The sequence below is a fragment of the Prunus dulcis genome, chromosome 7, assembly GCF_902201215.1.
Source record: "Prunus dulcis chromosome 7, ALMONDv2, whole genome shotgun sequence".
Lineage (NCBI taxonomy): Eukaryota > Viridiplantae > Streptophyta > Magnoliopsida > Rosales > Rosaceae > Prunus > Prunus dulcis.
This window is the reverse complement of record NC_047656.1, coordinates 6,011,464-6,032,018: the sequence shown is the minus strand read 5'-3', so window position 1 is coordinate 6,032,018 and position 20,555 is coordinate 6,011,464. Positions and strand designations below refer to the sequence as shown.

The 20,555-nt window shown below is 36.0% G+C and overlaps 2 protein-coding genes across 2 annotated transcripts; both read left to right on the top strand.

Moving 5' to 3' along the window:
* Positions 1–5,328: 5,328 nt before the first annotated feature.
* On the top strand, positions 5,329–11,061 carry LOC117636141 (coiled-coil domain-containing protein R3HCC1L-like). The gene is made up of 6 exons (XM_034370621.1): positions 5,329–5,642; positions 6,903–6,995; positions 7,104–7,346; positions 7,686–7,847; positions 8,945–9,034; positions 10,608–11,061. Exons 2-6 carry the CDS (start codon positions 6,908–6,910, stop codon positions 10,802–10,804), a joined length of 780 nt encoding a protein of 259 aa, XP_034226512.1. The 5' UTR covers positions 5,329–5,642; positions 6,903–6,907; the 3' UTR covers positions 10,805–11,061.
* A 1,547-nt stretch (positions 11,062–12,608) lies between these two features.
* On the top strand, positions 12,609–16,614 carry LOC117634474 (phosphatidylinositol 4-phosphate 5-kinase 5-like). Its single transcript, XM_034368607.1, has 8 exons — positions 12,609–14,092; positions 14,378–14,545; positions 14,713–14,878; positions 14,976–15,095; positions 15,220–15,413; positions 15,529–15,659; positions 15,758–15,830; positions 15,994–16,614. Exons 1-8 carry the CDS (start codon positions 12,897–12,899, stop codon positions 16,283–16,285), a joined length of 2,340 nt encoding a protein of 779 aa, XP_034224498.1. The 5' UTR covers positions 12,609–12,896; the 3' UTR covers positions 16,286–16,614.
* The last annotated feature ends 3,941 nt before the right edge of the window (positions 16,615–20,555 follow it).

Here is a 20,555-nt window from a genome sequence, read left to right as displayed (position 1 = left end):
ATATCCGTCAATTCCCCTGGCAGGTCTCGGTAACACAAAGTCAACCCGAGCCGCAAACTGGCAGGATTCAGGGGACCGTAGTCAGCCTGATTAGCATTCCTGACTCTCACGGTCGGGGCTTCCCCGAAACTCGTGAGGCAAATGTCAAGTGCACTGACAAAACTGAAAGCAAACTGGATGTCCGTGGACATAGTCATATCCAAAGGCAACATATACTGAAGGCAACCTGTTTCTGTAACTGGGTACCCAAGGTGGCTTAAGAAAATATAAGATTTCTGAAAGGTCTGATGAAAAACTGAATTTTTGATTAAATCTAGAACTCTGCTGCCATTTTATCTGATATAAATCTCAAACTCTACTTTCCATAACTTTTAGCATTTTAACTAGGCAACATATAAATAAAGATATTTAACTTCAACAAAACATGCTAGGAAAACCACAATCAATAAAACTTATTTAAGATCAAATAATGGAATTTATTTGCATAAAATCACTTATAAAATAAAAGTCCACTCACTCTTGGTCCGAGCTAGCTAGACCTCCTGAAGGTCCCTCCGGCAGGTCTGCCTGGCCCCGGGTGCCTGGTTAAACCACCATGAATATTTAATTAATAAAAATGCTCGGTATAAGTATTTAATTAAAACCTTGACCCCCGGCTCCTAGAAGTGCGTGCACTAACTTTAAAGTCCTTCTTAAGCCCACTTAAGCATTTCAGATGTTTAGAACTGTCTGAAAAGACCCAAGACTCACTAAGTAATAAACTTCCATATGGGTCAATACGGAACCTCGTGGGGTCCACGACCTCCAATTACCAATCCGAGAGTTCCTCTAAGTTCCTCAAATTTAAGTAACCATGTCATGCAAGTCTGGTCTGAATCGGACGATCGGATTGACCACGATTATGTAATCGCATAATTTCTAAACCCTAGCCCTAGGGTTCGCGATTTCGGAGTATCCGGGACTCCGATTCACAATCCGTCGAATCCTACACGATTCTGAAATTATCTAAAGTAACATATCTGAAATTGATTACGATCCAACGGTTCAACAGTATTGAACCCGGAAATCGCACAATATGAAAAATCCGTTCGAGGCTCAAATGGTATCCAAATTGAGACCCGAGAATTCCTACGCGCTCGTGACAACCTAAGGATCGCATCAAGATACAGTGCCACTGCACTACCCTCGCTCACGCGCCGGCAACGTTGGGTGTTTAAAGCTATTACGCATCGCCGAAAAATCTCAAAACCACGGCTCCAAACTCCTACCCTAGGTATAACACCATATTTGGAACCACTTTTGTTCTTGGACCTACCCCAAAAACTGACCGGAAGTGGCCGAACACGGAGGTCGAAAACCGGCCAAATTTTCAAGTTCGAAAATCCAATAGCTAACTGAGAACCGATTAATTCCTACCCAACAGGCAGCTAGAACAGCTCGAGAGGTTCAAAATCCATACCTGGCTCGACGGAAACGGTAGCCGGATGAGGGAGATCGACGGCTGTGAAGATCGGATGACACCGACCGCTTCTTCTCCAATTTTAGGAGAAACCGTGGCGGCTGGAGGCTGGAGCTGGCTGGGGCAGGAAGAGGACGACGTCCCGGTCATTTTGGTACTGGCCCCGTCCACAGCCGTGGCCGGTGGCAGGAGTTTCGAAAGGAAGAAGAGGGACGACGCGGAGAGAGGGGTCGCGGGAGGGAAGGAGAGAGAGAGAGAGAGAGAGAGAGAGAGAGAGAGAGAGAGAGAAATCTGATTTTTATAAAATCCCATTTTGAAAAATTTACGATTGTGCCACTGAGTTTCTTTTGACCATAACTCTCTCGTTACAACTCCGATTCGGGCCCACTACGTGTCTATGAACTCATTTTACCGTGCTCTACGCAATGGTGTCTGTAGAATTGTCAAATTCCTTTCCGGTCAAAAAGTCTAACTTTTCATTAATAAATTATTCCAAGGGCAAAATTATCTTTCCTCATAATAAATTACTAATTAAATATGAATTTTGGGTTTGGGTCATTACAAGAGGTCTCAGGTTCTAACCCCATAGCATCATTTTTCTGTGTGTGAGAGAAATCCCCCTCCTCTCTAGGTTAGACTATGGCTTGTACAATTATTTTTTTAAAAAAAAAATTCAAAAGAGAGAAAATGACATGGTAAAAAATTGGGTGTTGTTAAACGAACCCTAAAATTAACTGATTACACTTTATGATCTAAATACACTCTAATATTTAAATAAAATTTATAAAATTAACTAAGTGCACCCTATTTAACTACCAAAAAAACCCATGGCACACCCTAATACACTCTAGGGAGCTTTCATTTTAACACACTACATAGTTTACTAATTTGGAAAATAGGAATCCAATTTCACCTAATTAAGATAAAACCAAAGACCAAAAAGTAGTACCTAATTTTACAATAATGTAATTAAAAAACATCAAAATTACACACAATCTGGGCCTCATCTTTGGGCAAATCCAAAACAAAATTTAATTCCTAGGAATTAAAATCCAAACAGAACTATTTTTTGTCTGAAATACTAATTAGTAAGGATAGTTATGTCTAATACATGATTTTTCTTACACGGGTATCACACTGTTGAAGATTAGAAAGCTCAAAACTAATCTTCGAAGCTGATAAAGAATCCATGGAAATCGATCTTCTTGGCTCCACAACTCCATTATTCATTTCTTCAATTCGGATTTCATCTCTTTGTTTTCCAGTCACCTCTTTGTTTTCCATTGTTTCAATTCTAATCTCACAAATTTCCTCTCCCATTTCTTCACTAGATTCACCGATATTTTCTGAAATCTATACCTGGGTTTCTTCTTATGGAATTGAACTAACAACAAGATTTGGTTCTGGTGCAGGCATTGCCAAGGCTTTAACGATTGGTGCACGACACTTGGGCTAGTTGGTATGGGATCTAAGCCAAGTATCAATACAAGGAACATAAAAAGCATGATTGCATTTAGGCCAAAGTCTCAAAGTCTCATCTTCTTGAAACTCACTCAAGCACACAGGACACTACGTACCTTCAACAAAACCATTACCTTTCTTGTATTGATGTAATGTGATCGAACTGATAATTGATTGGTGGAGATTGATGGTGTTGATGTACCAGATGGGGTGGTCAAGCACATGCCCATGATCTTCATCTATACAGTCATCATGGTTTCCTCTGATAAAGGTGGTTGTTGTGGTTGTGATCTTCTTCTCTTTGAATAGTACTTTACATAGAAAACATACAAGCCAACAAGAAAAGTGGCTACAATCGAAGATGATTCGTCAGCCAAGAAGGTGTAGAAATATATAAATATTCATTAATTTACCTAATTTATGATAAATTCGTTAATACTAAGGGCCCGTTTGATAACCATTTCAGTTTTTAGTTTTTAGTTTTGAATTTTGAATTTTTAGTTTTCATTTTTCAAAAATTGAAAACTGAAACCTTTTGGTAACTAATTTCAATTTTCAAAAAAAGTGAAGTGAAAACTTAACAAAAGATGTTTGGTAACTGATTTCAATTTCAGTTAATTTTATGTGAAATTTGGAAATGGAAGTTTTTGGGGTCCAATTGTGAATTTGAGATCACATAATGAAAGTGCATGTTATAAAGAGTTCATACTATTTTTCGGTGAATTTTTAATTAGGATGATTTTTGGGTGAATTTTGGAGATGGAGTTCTTGAGGCTTGGATTAGGTACATGGCCAGACGCAAGAATCGAACGACCGGGTCCAAGTTGGGAGGTCTCAAAAACCCAAAATTTGATAACTGGAGTGCATTTCATGTGTCCTTACGTAAAATTAATGAATGAAATATGAGCACCCAAAAAAAACTAAAACTAAAACTAAAAACTAAAAACACATTCAAGTTGTTTTTAAAAATAAGGGTGATTTTGAAAACTATATTTCACTTTTTTGAAAACTGAAAACGAAATATGTTACCAAACATGTGTTTCAATTTTCAGTTTTCAAAAAAGTGAAAATGAAATGGTATCAAACAACCTCTAGGTTGTGTTTGAATGAGGTATTTTGAAGTGATTGGACATCAAAATGATGGGATTTTGAAATGAAGGCACTTCAAAATGATGGGATTTTGAAATGAGGGGATTTCAAGTGATGGGATTATCAAAGTTACTTGTTTGGTTCATTATTGAGTTGGTGGGATTTCATTGGGTAATTTTTTTTCTTTTTTTTTATAAATATGCTTTTTTTTTTTTGGTTTAGCTAAAAAATCTGAACTTTGTGCACAACTAAATAAATAATAAAAATCTGAATAATCTAAAAAGATAAATAATAAATAATACATGTTAGATCTATGATGGGCCCCACAACTATTTCTTCTCTTCTTCTCTACCTCTGGCAAGGATGGAACCACGCTATGGCTAGAGTGGCTTCTAACCTAGTGCAAAGTTTGGGAAAAAAGAAATTTAATGCTAATTTTCAGGCACTACAACTCATTTTACAAAAATTAGCCAATCCATCCAAGTAAAAATTAGCATGTCCCATCCAAACAGACCTTCGTTTAGCTTCAAGTTTTCTCCTATCAGAAAATAAATGGAATTATATTTAGATCTTTACCTATATAGAAATAATAGCCCACCCCTTAAAAAATTTTGGTTCGGGCCTTAATGTCTGGTTCATATGGCTTTTCAAATCCTCAAATGCAATCTTTTCCCAACTACATAACTCAACCCATCTCCGTCTCCCACTTCTCCTCGTCCTCACCGTCTGATCAAACTCCGGCATAGACCAACCCATAATCTCAGACGATGCAGAGGTCAGATCCAATGGTGACAGCATAGTCGATGGCAATGATTTTAGTGCGAGGTGGAAGGCCATGATTTGCTGGAGGTCGAGCATCTCGCCGAATCCATAAAAATCAAGACGATCTGGAGCCTTCAAAACCAATCTACGACCTGAAGAGAGAGGGAGAGGGAGGTTTGCTATGTCAGGGAAGGGGAGAGAGAGAGAGAGAGAGAGAGAGAGAGAGAGAGAGAGAGACTGTGGGGTTCCAATTTCCTTTCCAAAATCCCGTGGCATTTCATAAATTCCATTTTAAAACTTGCCAAACGGGGTAATTGAAGATTAGGATTTGAAAGTAGGGTTTTTCGCTTATGTATTATTTATCTTTTCAAATTATCAGATTTTTATTATTTATTTAGTAGTGAGTACAGTTCAGATTTTTTAGCTAAACAGCCCAAAAAAAAAAACAAAAAAAAAAAGCATATTTAAAAAAAAAAAATTACCCAATGAAATCCCACCAACTCAATAATTAACCAAACAAATAACTTTGTTAATCCCATTACTTGAAATCCCATCATTTTGAGATTCACTTAACAGCACACATAAAATTTCAATGCCTAAAGCGTATCTATAGTTGCGTCTCTAACAAGCACTTCCAATTGATAATTGCGGTCGGAAAACCACTGGAACTCTGCAACTTACTCGTTCTCTATAGCTGCTCTTTCTGTCGTTCCGCTACCGTCGACTTCTATCTTCCTTTCCCTCTCCAGCGTCTCTCTCTCTCTCTCTCTCTCTCTCTTCGACCATACCAAAACTCCCCAAATCCCTTCTTCAGTGATACATTCAAACCCTAAACACCGTCATTCAGTCTCAAGCGAAACCATCTGCACAGGTAATATTGTTTTCAATTTTCTCAAATTTTTAGTTTCTCTTCGAATTTCAGACTACATTCATTTGATTTTAGTCCCATTTTTGGGTTGATCTTTCTGGTCGCCCTCAGGTTAAAAAATTGTGGGTTTTTTTTTTCATTTTTCTTGGGGTGTGATTTATGAAATTTTGATTGATTCTTGTTTCATTTTTTTTGTTTTATCAGTCTGCATGTTAATTTTCTATTTCTTGTAGGTTGCATTTGTGTTTTTTCGTCTGTGTGAGCATCCTTCTCTGCAAAAAGATAGAATTTTCTTTTAATTATTCTCTTCAATCTTCTTAGTTACTTTTAGGTTTCTGTTACTTTCTTGTTCAATTTTACTTGTGTTGGGTTTTATTTCTGATATGGTTATTAATTTTGATTTGTCTGATTACGTTTCTTAATTGCTGTTTAAATTTTTCCTTTAAATCCGTAGTACAGAGAACTATTTTGTGCTGGTGGCTGTAGCCCATGACAGAGCTTTTATCTAAATGTCAACTGGTTAATAAATCTCGATTTCTTTGGGTTATGACGTTTGGCTTCTATTAATCGCTTCAAATTTCTTCATTTTGTGCTGGTGATTGTAAAGAATGCAATTGCTTTGATCAAGAATCAAGCGGAATCAAAGACAATTTTCTGTTGATGGATAAGCTTTTGCACACAAAACAATATATGTGTGTAGGTTTCTGCCTGTCATCTGTATTAAGCATAGAATAAGAGCTGTTATCTTCAATGTATTATGCATCAGTAATGAAACATGGATGCAAATGAAGGATACTTAAATGAGCTCTGCTTATTGAACTTTATTGCAAGAATTGAATTCTTTTCAGGAGATTTATGCATAGGATATTTGAAGGTTTTGTATTACATTATATACAGACTCATGCGTACTTATCATGCACCAAATATTTGAAGGGAAGATTTCATCCAATCAACGTTCTATGATTATTATTATTATTATTATTATTATTATTATTTGCATTTATACAATTACTCTACCAGATCAGTGATGATATGAAGCTTATTGCTGCATTTGGGCTTTCAATTATTGTATCCTGAACTCTGTGTTATGTGCGTTACTTGGTCTACTATTAGTGAAAGAAACTAAGCCTCTGTCTCATGTTTATAAAACTTATCACTACCATAACGAATGTGCACATGAGTACAATTGTTAGCAATAAATGGAGATGGTGAAATTTGCACTTAGATGATTTAGTAATATTATTTTATTCATTCTCATGGCAGGAGACATGAGTGATTTCTCAAGGGAAGCAACTGATCTGACAAGAGATGGTGAGACACAGCTGCCGCTGCAGGCGGACATGTCAATAGAAGAAGGCCAGTTTTATATCAGTAGCTAGCTTTGCTTATGATTGTGGTGCATATTGCTTCCTCCTATTTCCAAGTTATTATAGCATAATTATGACATACTTGTTATAACTACAGATTGGGAAGCTATTGCAGACCGTGAACCTGATGAATTACTCTCCTCACAAGTCTTGCCTGAAGTATCAAAACTCTCTTTGGAAGATACCAAAGGTCAAACCCCTAAGCGACGTGGAAGAGGAACATTTTCATATAAGAAAGATGAACTTTACAGTGATCAAATACCTGATAAGTTAATTATTGATACGCGAGAGGATGAAGATGTGTGCCATAATTTAGAGGGAGATCCAAAAATAAGAAATTGTAAGTTTTATCTTTTCCATGTTTGAAGTTCGATGCTGTCAATATGCTTGGTTTGTATAGTCATATATAGATTCTCTATATGGTAAAACGTACTTGGATGTTTCTTGGCTTTCAAACTGTTAATGCTTTTGACCCAGAAAAGAAAATGGTGATTCCATACAAAAGTCTGCACATTGGCTGAACATGAAATAACTTCTCAATTAAATTAGTTTGTTAGAAGATCTTGCTATTTTTTATTTTTAAGCATTGTCAAATAGCATCTAGATGTTTCCAGTCTTTAGGTTTGAATTTTATCTCAGGCAGTATACGGGATGTAAGGATTTGTTGTTGTGAATTCAGCAAAATTTGGTACACAACATGTTCTTGTTCTGGCTGACTTTCCACCAAGTACCACGACAATAGAGTTGGAGAAGCTTTTTCAGGACTTTGGAGATCGTGGAGTTGTTATTCGCTGGGTCAATGATACGGTTGCACTAGCAGTTTTCCAAACACCATCAATTGGTAACATATTTACTCAGTTTTTAAACCTACTCATTTTGGAATTTATGAGATTAATTAAATTTAGATAACTTTTTCCAAATTACATGCCATTTGACATGTCGTTATTCATGACTGCTCATGCCCTATTAGGATGATATATCATGACTGCCCAAAGACAGTTGTAGATTGTACTTAATGGACAACCAATCACTTTGTTTTGTTGTTTTTGGCTAAGTAAGAACCTATAACCCCTAGATTTAGGCAGAGTGTTTACCATTTGAGTGGCATGGCTGTGTGTGTGGTTTGATTCCACCTTGGCCATCTCTGTATTTTATTGTTTATTGCAAAAAAAAATTGTTTCCTTTTCAAAAATAAATTAAAAATTATTTTTTATTATATTTATATAATATATAATATTTTTATTTTCTTTGAATATAAAAAAAATAATTTATGAATTTGTTGACACCACTTGCAGTCAGTCATGCACGTGGTAAAATATACCATGGCACAGGTCTAAAATCCTTCAAAAAATGCTCAAGACGTTCCTTACTGTTGGAAATTTGAGCTACAGGGTGATATAGAGTTGTAAAATGCAATTACTAAACTGTTAGAATCATTTTTCAAAGTGGGGCATTGAGGGGAAGTATTCTATGTCTTGCAAGCCGAGATGTAAGTATATAGATAATTATTATAACTATAAGTAAGTATATAGAAAATTAGCAGTGTATCTATATCTATATAAGGGGAGAAGGCCAAAATGGTGAAACTATCAAAATAAACTAAAAAGTTTAAAATAAAGTTAGAAAATTAGGAAGAAAAAAAGACGCCAGTTAATTACTCCTCAGTTTGTCATTGTTTTGGCTTTGTTGTTCTTACCTTTTTTGAGAACGAGATGATGGCTTCATGGATGAAGATTATGGATGGAGCAATAGATGTTTGTCATTTTGTTCCTAGTAGGTTGCTGTAGACTGGGAGTTCCTTTTATTGATTAGCAGTAGAGCTGCCTTTCAAGCCTTAGTTTCTGATCTATTTAATCGTAATTGTGATTCATTGTGTTGATTTGAGTTTCCGCTTCATAATCATTTTAATCAATTGACGATCTGTAATATTTGATGCAGCACTTGAAGCTCGTAATTGCATTCGATGTGCAATGAAAGTGGAAGTGCTTGATGAGAATGATACCCTTTTGAGCTCAATTTCACCCAAAGGTAAAATAAGAAACATGTATTTTTTACCTTGTACTCTTCAATATTCTCATGCAACATACAGCCACAGAGCCCAATAGCGTTGGTTCTCCACATCTGGAAATGCTGTTTGCCTAGTCATACAGAAATTAAATAGGAGAGATTCAAATATGTTCTTCCTCCATCTCTATGAACTAGTGTTGAAAATTTTGTACAATTAGTCGAAGTATTTTACCCTATAATATCAATTTCACCCAAAGGTAAAATAAGCAAATAAGTTTTTCCTCCACTTTGGTTGCTTGACATGACCTGAAAGGCTTAGTGCATTTTAGGTCACATGAGTGGTACAAGACGGTTTACCCAAATTGTTACATATTTTTGCTGTGACTGAGGAGTATGGCTTTGTGAAATTTTGCAAGGCGTGAGAATATGAGGAGCAGTAGTTTGGGTACCTTACTTCATCTACGTATTGTAGTCATGTAGATAATCAAGAATTGAACAGTGGGTGCTCACAAGTAGCTAATAAGAGAGGAGGTTGCTAATGAAATGTCTGCTGTTTAAGAAACAATCTCCTTCAACAGTTTAGACCCAGTTTCATCTAATCTTTCTTGTGTGAACTAAGAAATTTTAAAAATTAGAGCATGAATGAGATCATCAGTACATAAACAGACTCAAAAGGCTACAAAGGTTGACGAAGTGCTCTAGGGCAGTATGGACTGAGGAAAATAGAAGAATTTGAAAGAGACAAAGAGGAGGAGAAGGATACTAGGAGAAAGAACAATAGGGAGGAAGATAGGGTTTCACTTTGTAATATCAACTCACTGTTCAAGTCTGGTCCATTAGGTTCAATAAGTTTTATTTGTATAATAGGCAGCACAAATCCAATGTGGAAATAGAGACACCAATGAAACGTTAATAATAATAGGAAAATATACCCTACAAGTAGTAGAAATCCCTATTAAATTTTGCAAGTTCTAGAAATGATATAATTCCAAAAATGAAATATTAAAATATCTCAATATAATCTCCATCCCTAGCCTCTAGGTACTGCCCATTAAAGCTCGACTAATACTCTTTAACTATGAAAGGGGTCTGTCTAGGTTAGCATTCTAATGTGGAGGATCCATGAATAACTGGAACCAAAGAGCATATTTCCACTGCCAAAAGAAAAGAAAGATTAGAAAAAATATAGACATAAATGAAGTGTGCAATAAATTAATTCAAATGTCCATCGCTCTGGTACCCATTATTACATAGTAATGGTGCAACTACAATAAGAGAGAGGAGGAAGGAGGAAGAATAGCAATGATGATAAAAACAGAGTTTTAGTTTTTTTATATTGACGAGGTAGGTAGATATATCCTTCTATTTTGAATTTGCTACTAATTAGGGATCCAAGTTTAAATTGAGTGACCTTCCACAGTACTAGGTAGCATCATCCCCTGAAGTCATCATATCCTTCCTCAGCAGTTTGAAGTTCTTTGTACTCCTCTATGCTTAGTTTCTATTGTGAAAATCTAAATGACATGAATGAAAATTTGTCTGTAATGGCTGCCAGATGATATACTCATACTTTCATTGTATTATTCATTGTTAGATCTGGAACCACCTCGGCAAAGGCCACAGACATCAGTAAGAACTGCCCAGAGGCTCATTGCGCATGGAATGGGACTGAAACTGCCTTCCACAGCCTTTGGGTCCGTGGATTTGAAGAAACAGGAAGATGATCGAAAAAGCCGCATAGTCATGAGGCAAAAGTTGAAAGATGATGCTTGGGGTACAGATGAAAACTAAGATTTTTTCATTATGGTAATTGCCTATTCCATTTCTTTCCTCCCTCAGTATATGACTCTAAAGGTCTCTGTATTTGGCCTTTTAAGCACATATGATCAATTTCAATCCTAGAAAAATGTGAGTTGCTTGGTTTGCCTTGAGCGACTAAATAGATATTTATTAGGTACATAGGGTTTAGGATGCTTGGTGGACTTAACGTGAGTATAGCATCTCAACCATTGGATCTAATATAGATGGATGAAAATGGGTAGCGTGCATCTCTACTATTTATAGGTTCACATTTAGCAAATGGTCTTTTGTCAAATAATTGGATAAGTTGTATTACTATATCGCCATTTAGAACATAATGTAGACTCATCTAAATGTTTGGTTGTAATTAGCAGTTTAATAACATTCTATAGTAAGAGAAAATGATCCCTAATTTGCACGTCTAGTAGAATTTGTGTTGCACTTGCTTTAAAAAAAAAAAGGTAAATGTTTTATTTCTAGAGTTTTTCGCGCAACTACATGCCCTTTCTTGTATTTACTTAATTATTTGTTCAGTTATTCCAAAAAAATAATAATAATGAAAATGTTAATTTCAACGAATTTATCCTACCACCAAATAAATGAATTTATCCATATAAGTTTCTAAAATTACAATGACCAAAAAAATTGTCAGATTAATTTAAGCAATTTAAGATTTTTTATCATGGCCTGAGTCCACATTTCTGTCACAATATTTGTTCTTCTGCCTAGGCGAAATGAAGGTGAAAACGTTCATGTTTTCTTTCAACTAACGTGAATGACATGTAAATTTAGGCAACATTGAAAATGGTACCCATAATGTTGGGATAACTTAATCCAGCTACTCCGACCCACTAACCCTGAATCCGAGACCTGTGTTCGGGGACCCTGTTGATCGAGGTGGATCCAGAACTCTAGCACCCTAATCCTTGACGCCATTGACCTCGGCGCGAGGTGCCTAGCATCTGGGACCCGAAAATTCGAGTTGGGGATACCAAAACCAAACACAAAACAACATTACGTAATTAATCTAACTTTTAAATCTTATGTTACGCCAATTCCTTAACAACCATCCAATTCAGTATCTTGCACACTAAGGCCACGTAGGCAGCCATTAGAGCAACAAGAAAAGGGGACATTTGTATGAAGTTGGATTAAAGCGATGATTACTGAAAGCATTAAGATGCTAAACTAGATTTCTCTTTCCCTTTAATTTCCCAGATATTTGTCAAGGGAAAACTCCGAGAGAATGCCACAATGGAAACCATCACATTGACCCTGCCAGTGTCTCCAATTTTGTTATGGCTCTTAGAGCTTGTAGGAAATGAACGAGACTCTCTCTGAACCACAAAGCAACAACAAACTTAGGAAAAGAAGTTGCATGCAACCACAAACCAACAAGCACTAACAAAATCAACTTTTTTTTGTTTTGTTTTGTTCTTTTCATATATAAAAGGAAAATAATAAAACCAAAGGTGTGTAATGTTAATGTATTTTCGACAAAATTAGAGGCAACAACATAATCTGATATTTTGGTTTTGTGGAAACAACATAATCTGATAGGAAAAAAGAAATATATAACAACATAAGCATTTTTGTGTTGACAAACAAACATAACTACATAACCATTTAGATGCATTTTAGCAGCCATGTTGCCCAAATTACTTACTTCCCTTGCGATAACCCCGCCGGATTTTAGTGTTGGTTTTAGGGGAAATAAGTTCACCACTTGTCAAGATTTTGAAACTCAGACAGACACTTCTTGATCTGGTTCAGAAAGAAAAGGCACCTCTTTTGTTTCAATCGCTCTTTTCGCTTTCTTCACAAAAACAAAGAATATCATCACAAAAAAATTAAAAATTAAAAATTCTTTGAATGAAACATTCAAAATTTCCTTGTTTTTCATCATTAGTTCTTGCTGCATTGTCGATTTGATTCATTTTCTTCATGATCTGGGCATTGATTCATGTTTTCTCTTGTACAAGAATGATTTGATTTTGGTTGTTGTTCATTTTGCAAAATTTCATTGTAGAAAGATTGTATATATGCATATGGAAACGTGAAAATATAAAGAGTTGGTGCAGCGATGAGCAAAGAAAGCAGTAGCAGTGTGTATAAGGCATGGGAGGCTACGGTGCGCAAAACGCAGGCTGCAAGGAAGCGTGCCAATAGCATTTTTGGAATTTCAGTGGACCATGCAGACGAGGATGATCATGATCATAGCAGCGACGAAAGTGATTGTGGCCCTGAAGAAATGATATATAATGCAGATAGGATTCTTCCCAATGGAGACTACTACACCGGTTTTTGGTGCGAAAATTTCCCTCATGGCCAAGGCAAGTACTTGTGGACCGACGGGTGTATGTACGTTGGAGAGTGGTTTAAAGGCAAAACCATGGGGAAAGGCAGGTTCAGTTGGCCTTCCGGGGCAACATATGAGGGCGAATTTAAAAGTGGGTACATGGATGGAAATGGCACATACACAGGGACAAATGGTGACACTTACAAGGGACAATGGGTTATGAATTTGAAACATGGACACGGTACTAAGCATTATTCAAATGGGGATTGGTATGAAGGCGAATGGAGACGCGGGTTGCAAGAAGGTCATGGGAGGTATCAATGGAAGGATGGGGATAATTATACTGGGGAATGGAAGAATGGAGTGATTTGTGGAAAGGGGTCATTTATTTGGAGTAATGGGAATAGGTATGATGGAAATTGGGAAGATTCGGTGCCTAAAGGGAATGGGACTTTCAGATGGCCTGATGGGAGTCTTTATGTAGGGAATTGGAGTAAGGATCCAAGTGAGCAAAATGGGACTTATTATCCATCCCAGTCATCTCCAGATGCCAATCTTGAATGGAACCCTCAAGATGTATACAATGTTGACTTGAAGGATTGTAAAATATGTCCCGGGGAGAAGGTTTCGATTTTGCCATCGCAGAAGAAGCTTGCGGTGTGGAGATCAGCAAAGGGTGAAAGTGTTAAGCCAAGAAGAATGTCGGTGGACGGAAGGGTAAGTGTAGGGTTGGATAGACCATTTGATAGGCTGCAAATGTGGGATGGTGGTGATCATGATCCACCTTGTAATGCTGGTGATCATAGGCCTTCTACTGTGGGGGAAGAATTGGTTGAAGATTTGATGGGTTTACATGTGGAAGATGGGAGTCAAAGGGGACTGGCAATGAAGGTATCTAAGACGGCTAGGAGACAAGGGGAAACAATCAGCAAGGGGCACAAAAATTATGAACTCATGCTCAATTTGCAGCTAGGAATCAGGTTTTGATAAACTATTAACTGGGATTTTATTCCTTTTTCCTTTTACTTTTCATTTCACCTATTTATTTTCTTTCGCATATTATCTTGGTTAAACTTTTTCTATGATACAATCATTATATCCATCTTCACACAACAAAAATATGTAGTATTGTTTCCTTCTTTTTATATTATTATTTATGAATCAAAGATCATTACAGCAGTGTAATTTGTTTGACGCTGTGATGGATTTGATTCCTGTAGTGTTATGCCAGTCATTTGATGTATGTGGAATAATTCCATGCACAGGCATTCTGTTGGAAGACCAGGTCCATCTGGATCCCTTGACCTGAAGCCTTCGGCTTTCGACCCCAGGGAAAAATATTGGACAAGATTTCCTCCAGAAGGCTCCAAATATACTCCACCACACCAGTCCTGTGAATTTAAATGGAAGGATTACTGCCCTTTAGTCTTCAGGTCTGCCCTTGTATAAAGAGCATGCACATAGCTTGTTGTTGCTTGTTTCTTTAACATTTAGACAAAGAACAGGATATGTTAAATTGGACTCGATCGTCACTTGATGCACATTGTTAGTTCATTTTCTAACAGCTTACTGATTACCATGTGAAATTTGTTCTCTTCAGGACTCTTAGGAAGTTGTTCAAGGTCGATGCAGCTGACTACATGTTATCAATCTGTGGCAATGATGCTCTTCGGGAACTCTCTTCTCCTGGTAAAAGTGGCAGCTTCTTTTACTTGACCAATGACGACCGCTATATGATCAAAACTATGAAGAAGGCAGAAGTAAAAGTGAGCTCTATTTCTACTCCCCTCATATATTTTCTGTTACAAATCAACATTGGTTCTAACTAAGTACTTGGCTAATTTGTGTTTCATGATGAACTAGGTGCTTATGAGGATGCTTTCGGCCTATTATAACCATGTTCGGGCATATGAGAACACTCTAGTGACTAAATTTTATGGTCTGCACTGTGTAAAACTAACTGGCCAACCTATTCAAAAGAAGGTATTTGTCCACCTGTAACTAGTTTGAATTTATGTGTCTGTCATTCGGAGAAAGATGGCCATTAATGTTAATATATCCTACAAATAGATTAAGCATTCAATTGTATGATTATTTTATGATCCAGGTGCGGTTCATCATTATGGGGAACCTTTTCTGTTCTGAATACACGATTCATAGGCGTTTTGACTTGAAGGGGTCTTCCCTTGGTCGAACAACAGATAAGCCTTTGACAGAGATTGATGAAATGACTATCCTTAAAGACCTTGATCTTAACTTTATATTCCGGCTTCAGAAGTCATGGTTTCAAGACTTTTGCAGGTGAATTGCTCTTCTTTTCTTTTGCTTTCCATTCTTTTGTTTTCTTGTCAACTCAATGAAACATTAATTCCTTTTCTTTTCTTTTTTTTTTCCTGTTGTTGGCCTTGTTTTGCAGGCAAATTGATAGAGATTGTGAGTTTCTTGAACAGGAGAGAATAATGGATTATAGTCTGCTGGTTGGACTTCATTTCAGAAATACATCAGCTGCCGGGGATCTGATTCCTTCTGGAGCCCTCACTCCTACTGGTTATTGATTTTTATGTGCTCTCTTTTGTTTTTCTTCTCCACTTTGGATTAACAATGTGCTCACCATACAAGATGCTGCTATGTTTTCTTTCTCACAGCTGAAAATGAGAGCGATGGAACCCCCCGGCTTTCAAGAGCAGACATGGATCAGCTTCTTTTAGACCCATCGAGGTGAAATCTGTCTCAAATTAAATCATTACTTGCTGCTTAAGTAATTTCAACATGTTATTCCAAGTAATCTGGTTTTATCTTTTATGTGATTATAACAAAGCTAGAGGCTGAAAATGATAAATTTAACTGGAAATTTTGTTTTGAAAATATATTGCTATTGCAGGTGGGCTAGTATTAAACTGGGGCTGAATATGCCAGCAAGAGTTGAAAAGACAGAGAGAAAAAGTGATTGTGAGTTTCAGCTTGTGGGTGACCCAACAGGGGAGTTTTATGAAGTGATAATGTTCTTTGGGATCATAGACATACTTCAAGACTATGACATTAGCAAGAAGCTGGAGCATGCATACAAATCCATCCAATATGACCCAACTTCGATCTCAGCTGTTGATCCAAGACAATATTCAAGGCGCTTTCGTGATTTCATATATAAAGTATTTGCTGAAGAGACTTCTTGAAACCAATTTCTTGTTTCTTCAGCCATGTAGATTATATTGTGTGCACAAACTTCCATCCCTTGGAGAAAGCTTCTGTCCTTTGCAATTTTTTTTTTTGACCATATATTAATTATACATACAAGGGCCATAGGTAGATGTATTAAATATTTCCTTTAAATTATAGAAGATGCTGTGAGCAGGAGCAGCAGTAGTGCATTGTAAATTGTATCAGAATGTAAAATTTTCTGATCAATCTATTCCCTTTGTTTCTTTCTTTGAACCTGAGAGACAGAGAGGTTTCTGGGACTTGTAGCCTCTGTATTGTATCCAATTGTATACAGGAAAAATGAAATGGGATTTTGATGTTGGTTATTTCTGAACAATACCCCAGTTTATCACATCAGTTGAGTTCTTCTAACTCCCCCCAATTGTGACTTCAACCAATTTCTCACAAGCATTTTCTTTCTTTTTGAACATTTCATGTCACCACCACCAAGCAAAACACACACACATATATATATATATATATATATATATATATATTGGTGAATAAGATTCTGCTATTGTAGCAAAGCTTAAAATCAGTGGCCAAGTATCACGCAATTTGGCGCAAATTAGTGGGCAAAACGTTAATTAAGATATATTTATTATGATTGAAGGATCCTAAAGAGGATTGTGACATGATATTGCTGGAAGTGGGATACGAACACAGGACCTCAGATGCAGGAAATTGCTCTTAATCACTTGAGCTACAAGTCCCTTGCAAAGAATGTGATATGTTCACTTAGAGGAAGTCAAGAATTGAGAAGAGAATGAATGGGTATGAGATCAATCTAATTCTTGGTTTTCACTTGTGAAGACCATACTTTTAAGTAAGGTAATTGAAAATCTAAAGAAACTTTATGCATCCCCACTTTGTCACGTTCATATGAATATGAAAAAAATGACAACCAAGTTTCTTAATCCATTTTAAGTTACATTATCTTATGAGAATACTATCAAAAGCAGACACATCAAGAATGAGAGAAAGCTTTCGTTGTTTCCTATTCTATATTGAGGAAATAAAATCAATGATGGGAGTGCATTTTACAAAACCAATGATCTAATTCAATACCACATTCATAATACAATAAATAACCCAACATATTAACATTTGATGTTATATTCATATTTGGATTGGTGCACTAGGTGCGGTCATATTTAATGAGTCATTGGGTTATTGAGGTTTGATAAGAGTTTAAATTAGGTTGTACTTTGTGGCTCAAAATCTTGTGAATTAATGAAAGTTTTGAAGCCAATTAAAGGGGTCCTAATTTCTTTCTTTTGTGTGAACTGTTGCTTGATGGGCCTAGAGTGGTAGTCAAGCCAAGCCTCGGTGGTGTAAAGACGATTTGACCTAGTCCTATATAAGCTTAAGAACTTTCTCTCATCAGATACATTCTCTAACCCTAATCTCATCATAAGGAGAGAACTGAAATAGTTTCTGAGATAGGAGAATCCTTAAGCCGTTTGTGCCTTGCTTGCTTTGCTATTGTCGTTCAATGAGTTCTGAGGCCATGTACTCTAGAAAGATGGCGTGAGGTATGAGTTCTATATATTTTAGTTTTGTGTGAAAGATCTTAGACAATATAGAATCTAACATTTGATTCAAAACATATTCGTAATATCATAACAATCACATAACTCATTCGCATTTGAATCAAAAAACCAATTGAGATCACCTAAACGTTTGACCCATTCACATAACGCACCGAGTTGCAACCAAAAGATAGGCTATTTGTTCAAGAGAACGTTGGAGTTGCGCTCGTTGAGTCGTTCCCCGGAAAAATGGGCCAAATAAACTTACTTTTTCAAACAAACAGGATATTTATTCATGCAAACGCAAGGAGTGCGTTCGTAGAGTAAAGTTGCCCGTTCCTCAGGAAAATAGACCCCACTAACTTTTTTTTCAAACAAACGCACTATTTTTTCACGCGAACGCAAAGGTTGCGTTCGTTAAGTATGTTGCGTTCATTTGATAAAATTAAATGTTGGTATGTTCGGGAAGAAAAAATAAGAGTTCATGAGAAAGAAGAAGACATGATTTTTTATTTTTTATGTTGTTTTGTTTTGTTTTGAGTTGAAGAAATTATTATTATTATTTTTTAAAGAAAAAGCGTATGGGTGTGATATATACTATTGTTAATTTAATTAGATCTTTCCCCTTATATTTTTCACGTGCTTCTTTTTTAAAACTATTTAAAATTTTGTTCTTAAAATTTTTCACGTAAGCCGTGTACAAAGGGATATGCACTAGAAAACAACTCCACTAAATAAATTTTTGTGTCAATTTGTTGCACGTTGGAGTATATATACAGTTGTTATAATATTAATATAAATTATGTAAAATAAAAAAATTTAGGGGGTCCTCAAAAATCAAGGGCCCTGTGCATTGGCGCCACTTGCACTATTTCAAGGCCGCCCTTTCCTACTAGTTGGGTTAATCTTAACTATCTCATATATGGGAAGATAGTAGGGAGCTCAAGAGAGACCTATGTGCACCATGTTCAAACATGGCTTACAAACTGCACTGGTTACGTGACTTGGTATGACTATTGTATGAATCTAGATGGTTGTTCCTCATTGTTTGAACCTCATTGGAGCTCTTCATTTATGTAGATGGACACTTATCTAAATTGTAATCCAATGTTAAAACAAACTATGGATTTATGCATAGTTTATTCATTCTAATCAACATTTTATTTTCAAACTTTTCATTAACACGCATTACATATCACTTATATTTCATCATATGTATATCTTATTATTAGTAAATTTTGAGTTTTATTTGTTCAATACATTCATTGATAATGTACATAACATTTATGAAAGTTTTATACCAAAATTATGTGTTTCAATGCCTATATCTGTCTTCTTCTTTTTTCGATACCTAAGACGATAACAATATATCCCCCAAAATATCCGTAAATTGAAGGCCCAATATTATTTGCATGGCTGATATTTTAATCCTTGGCCTTACCTCTGTGAGGTGAAGAAATTGGATTCAGGTCTCGAGTAAATAGCTTAGATTTACAGTATGGCTCTCAATTGCAATGTTAAACCCTACATTAGTTATATCCATTTTATTTTTTTGGTCTAAATATAATATAGATAGTCTAATTATTCTTTTCTATGGGTATCTATACATTATTGTATAATATTTTAATTTATTTTAGTCAAATATAATATTTTAATGAGTATATAGTATATGTAACAATTAAAAAAGAGAACCAGTTTTTTTTGCCAAGAAAAATGGAGAACCAATTAATCGGTCACTTATTTTGAGCGATAGGATTATTAGTGATACTTATGGATGGTATGTTGATATTTAAGGGGTTTTTTTAATTAATTTAAATTATATGCTTATTAGGCTTTAGGGTCTCAGTTATGAAGTGTAATAGCGATTTCTTATACTTATTCGACTTTAGGATGTAAGTTACAAATTCAATTGCGATATGAGTAATGTGTAATTGAACGTAATTTGTGTCGTTAGCATTTGTATTGACAACCATGCAATTTCCAAATAGTGGAAGGAATTTCAAAGAGACTACGCCTTTGTCGATGTTTCAGTTGTTAATGCATGTCTTAGAATTGTTGTGCAATTGCACATCCATTGTAAATAATTGCATATAAAATTTCAAGACATACTATGAACTTACATGTAATTACTCATAATAATTGGATAATTGTAAAAAGACCATGCAATTGCACGTACCATGACGCAAAAACGCAAAAATAGCTAACCCATCCCTCCTTCCCTTCCCGACACCTCTCCCCCTCCCCCTCCCTCCTCTCTCTCTCTCTCTCTCTCTCTCTCTCTCTCTCTCTCTCTCTCTCTCTCTCTTCCCGTCTAAAAGAAACACAAACATCAAAAATCAATCAAACCAAGACATCAAGAATCAAACACAGCTCCATCAAACCCAAACATGAAAAATCAATTAAACCCAAAAATCAATCAAACCCATCCCAGCTTCTCCATTTTTCACATATTTCGCAGGAGAAGGAAGTTTTCATCAGTTCATGACTGCAACTTTGTGTGCATCTGCTCCATTTGGATTTAGTAGAAGGGCAGCAACTAGAGATTTAGTACAAGCCATAATAAATAATAGTTGAAGTTTAATGAATCAAAGGTGAATCAGATTTGGGGAAATAGAAGAAATCAAATAAATTTGGGATTTCTAAGAAGAGGTTCTCAAGATTTAAGCATATGAATAAGAGAAATCAGTCATGATACTATGTTAGAATTGAGCCA

Excerpts from the sequence above, each read along its gene's own strand:
- LOC117636141 (XM_034370621.1), top strand. The coding sequence starts at position 6,908 with ATGAGTGATTTCTCAAGGGAAGCAACTGATCTGACAAGAGATGGTGAG. Across the intron at positions 7,848-8,944 it reads TTTCCAAACACCATCAATTG|CACTTGAAGCTCGTAATTGC; the intron begins GTAACATATTTA and ends TATTTGATGCAG. Across the intron at positions 9,035-10,607 it reads GAGCTCAATTTCACCCAAAG|ATCTGGAACCACCTCGGCAA; the intron begins GTAAAATAAGAA and ends ATTCATTGTTAG.
- LOC117634474 (XM_034368607.1), top strand. The coding sequence starts at position 12,897 with ATGAGCAAAGAAAGCAGTAGCAGTGTGTATAAGGCATGGGAGGCTACG. Across the intron at positions 15,096-15,219 it reads GCCAACCTATTCAAAAGAAG|GTGCGGTTCATCATTATGGG; the intron begins GTATTTGTCCAC and ends TTTATGATCCAG. Across the intron at positions 15,414-15,528 it reads TGGTTTCAAGACTTTTGCAG|GCAAATTGATAGAGATTGTG; the intron begins GTGAATTGCTCT and ends CTTGTTTTGCAG.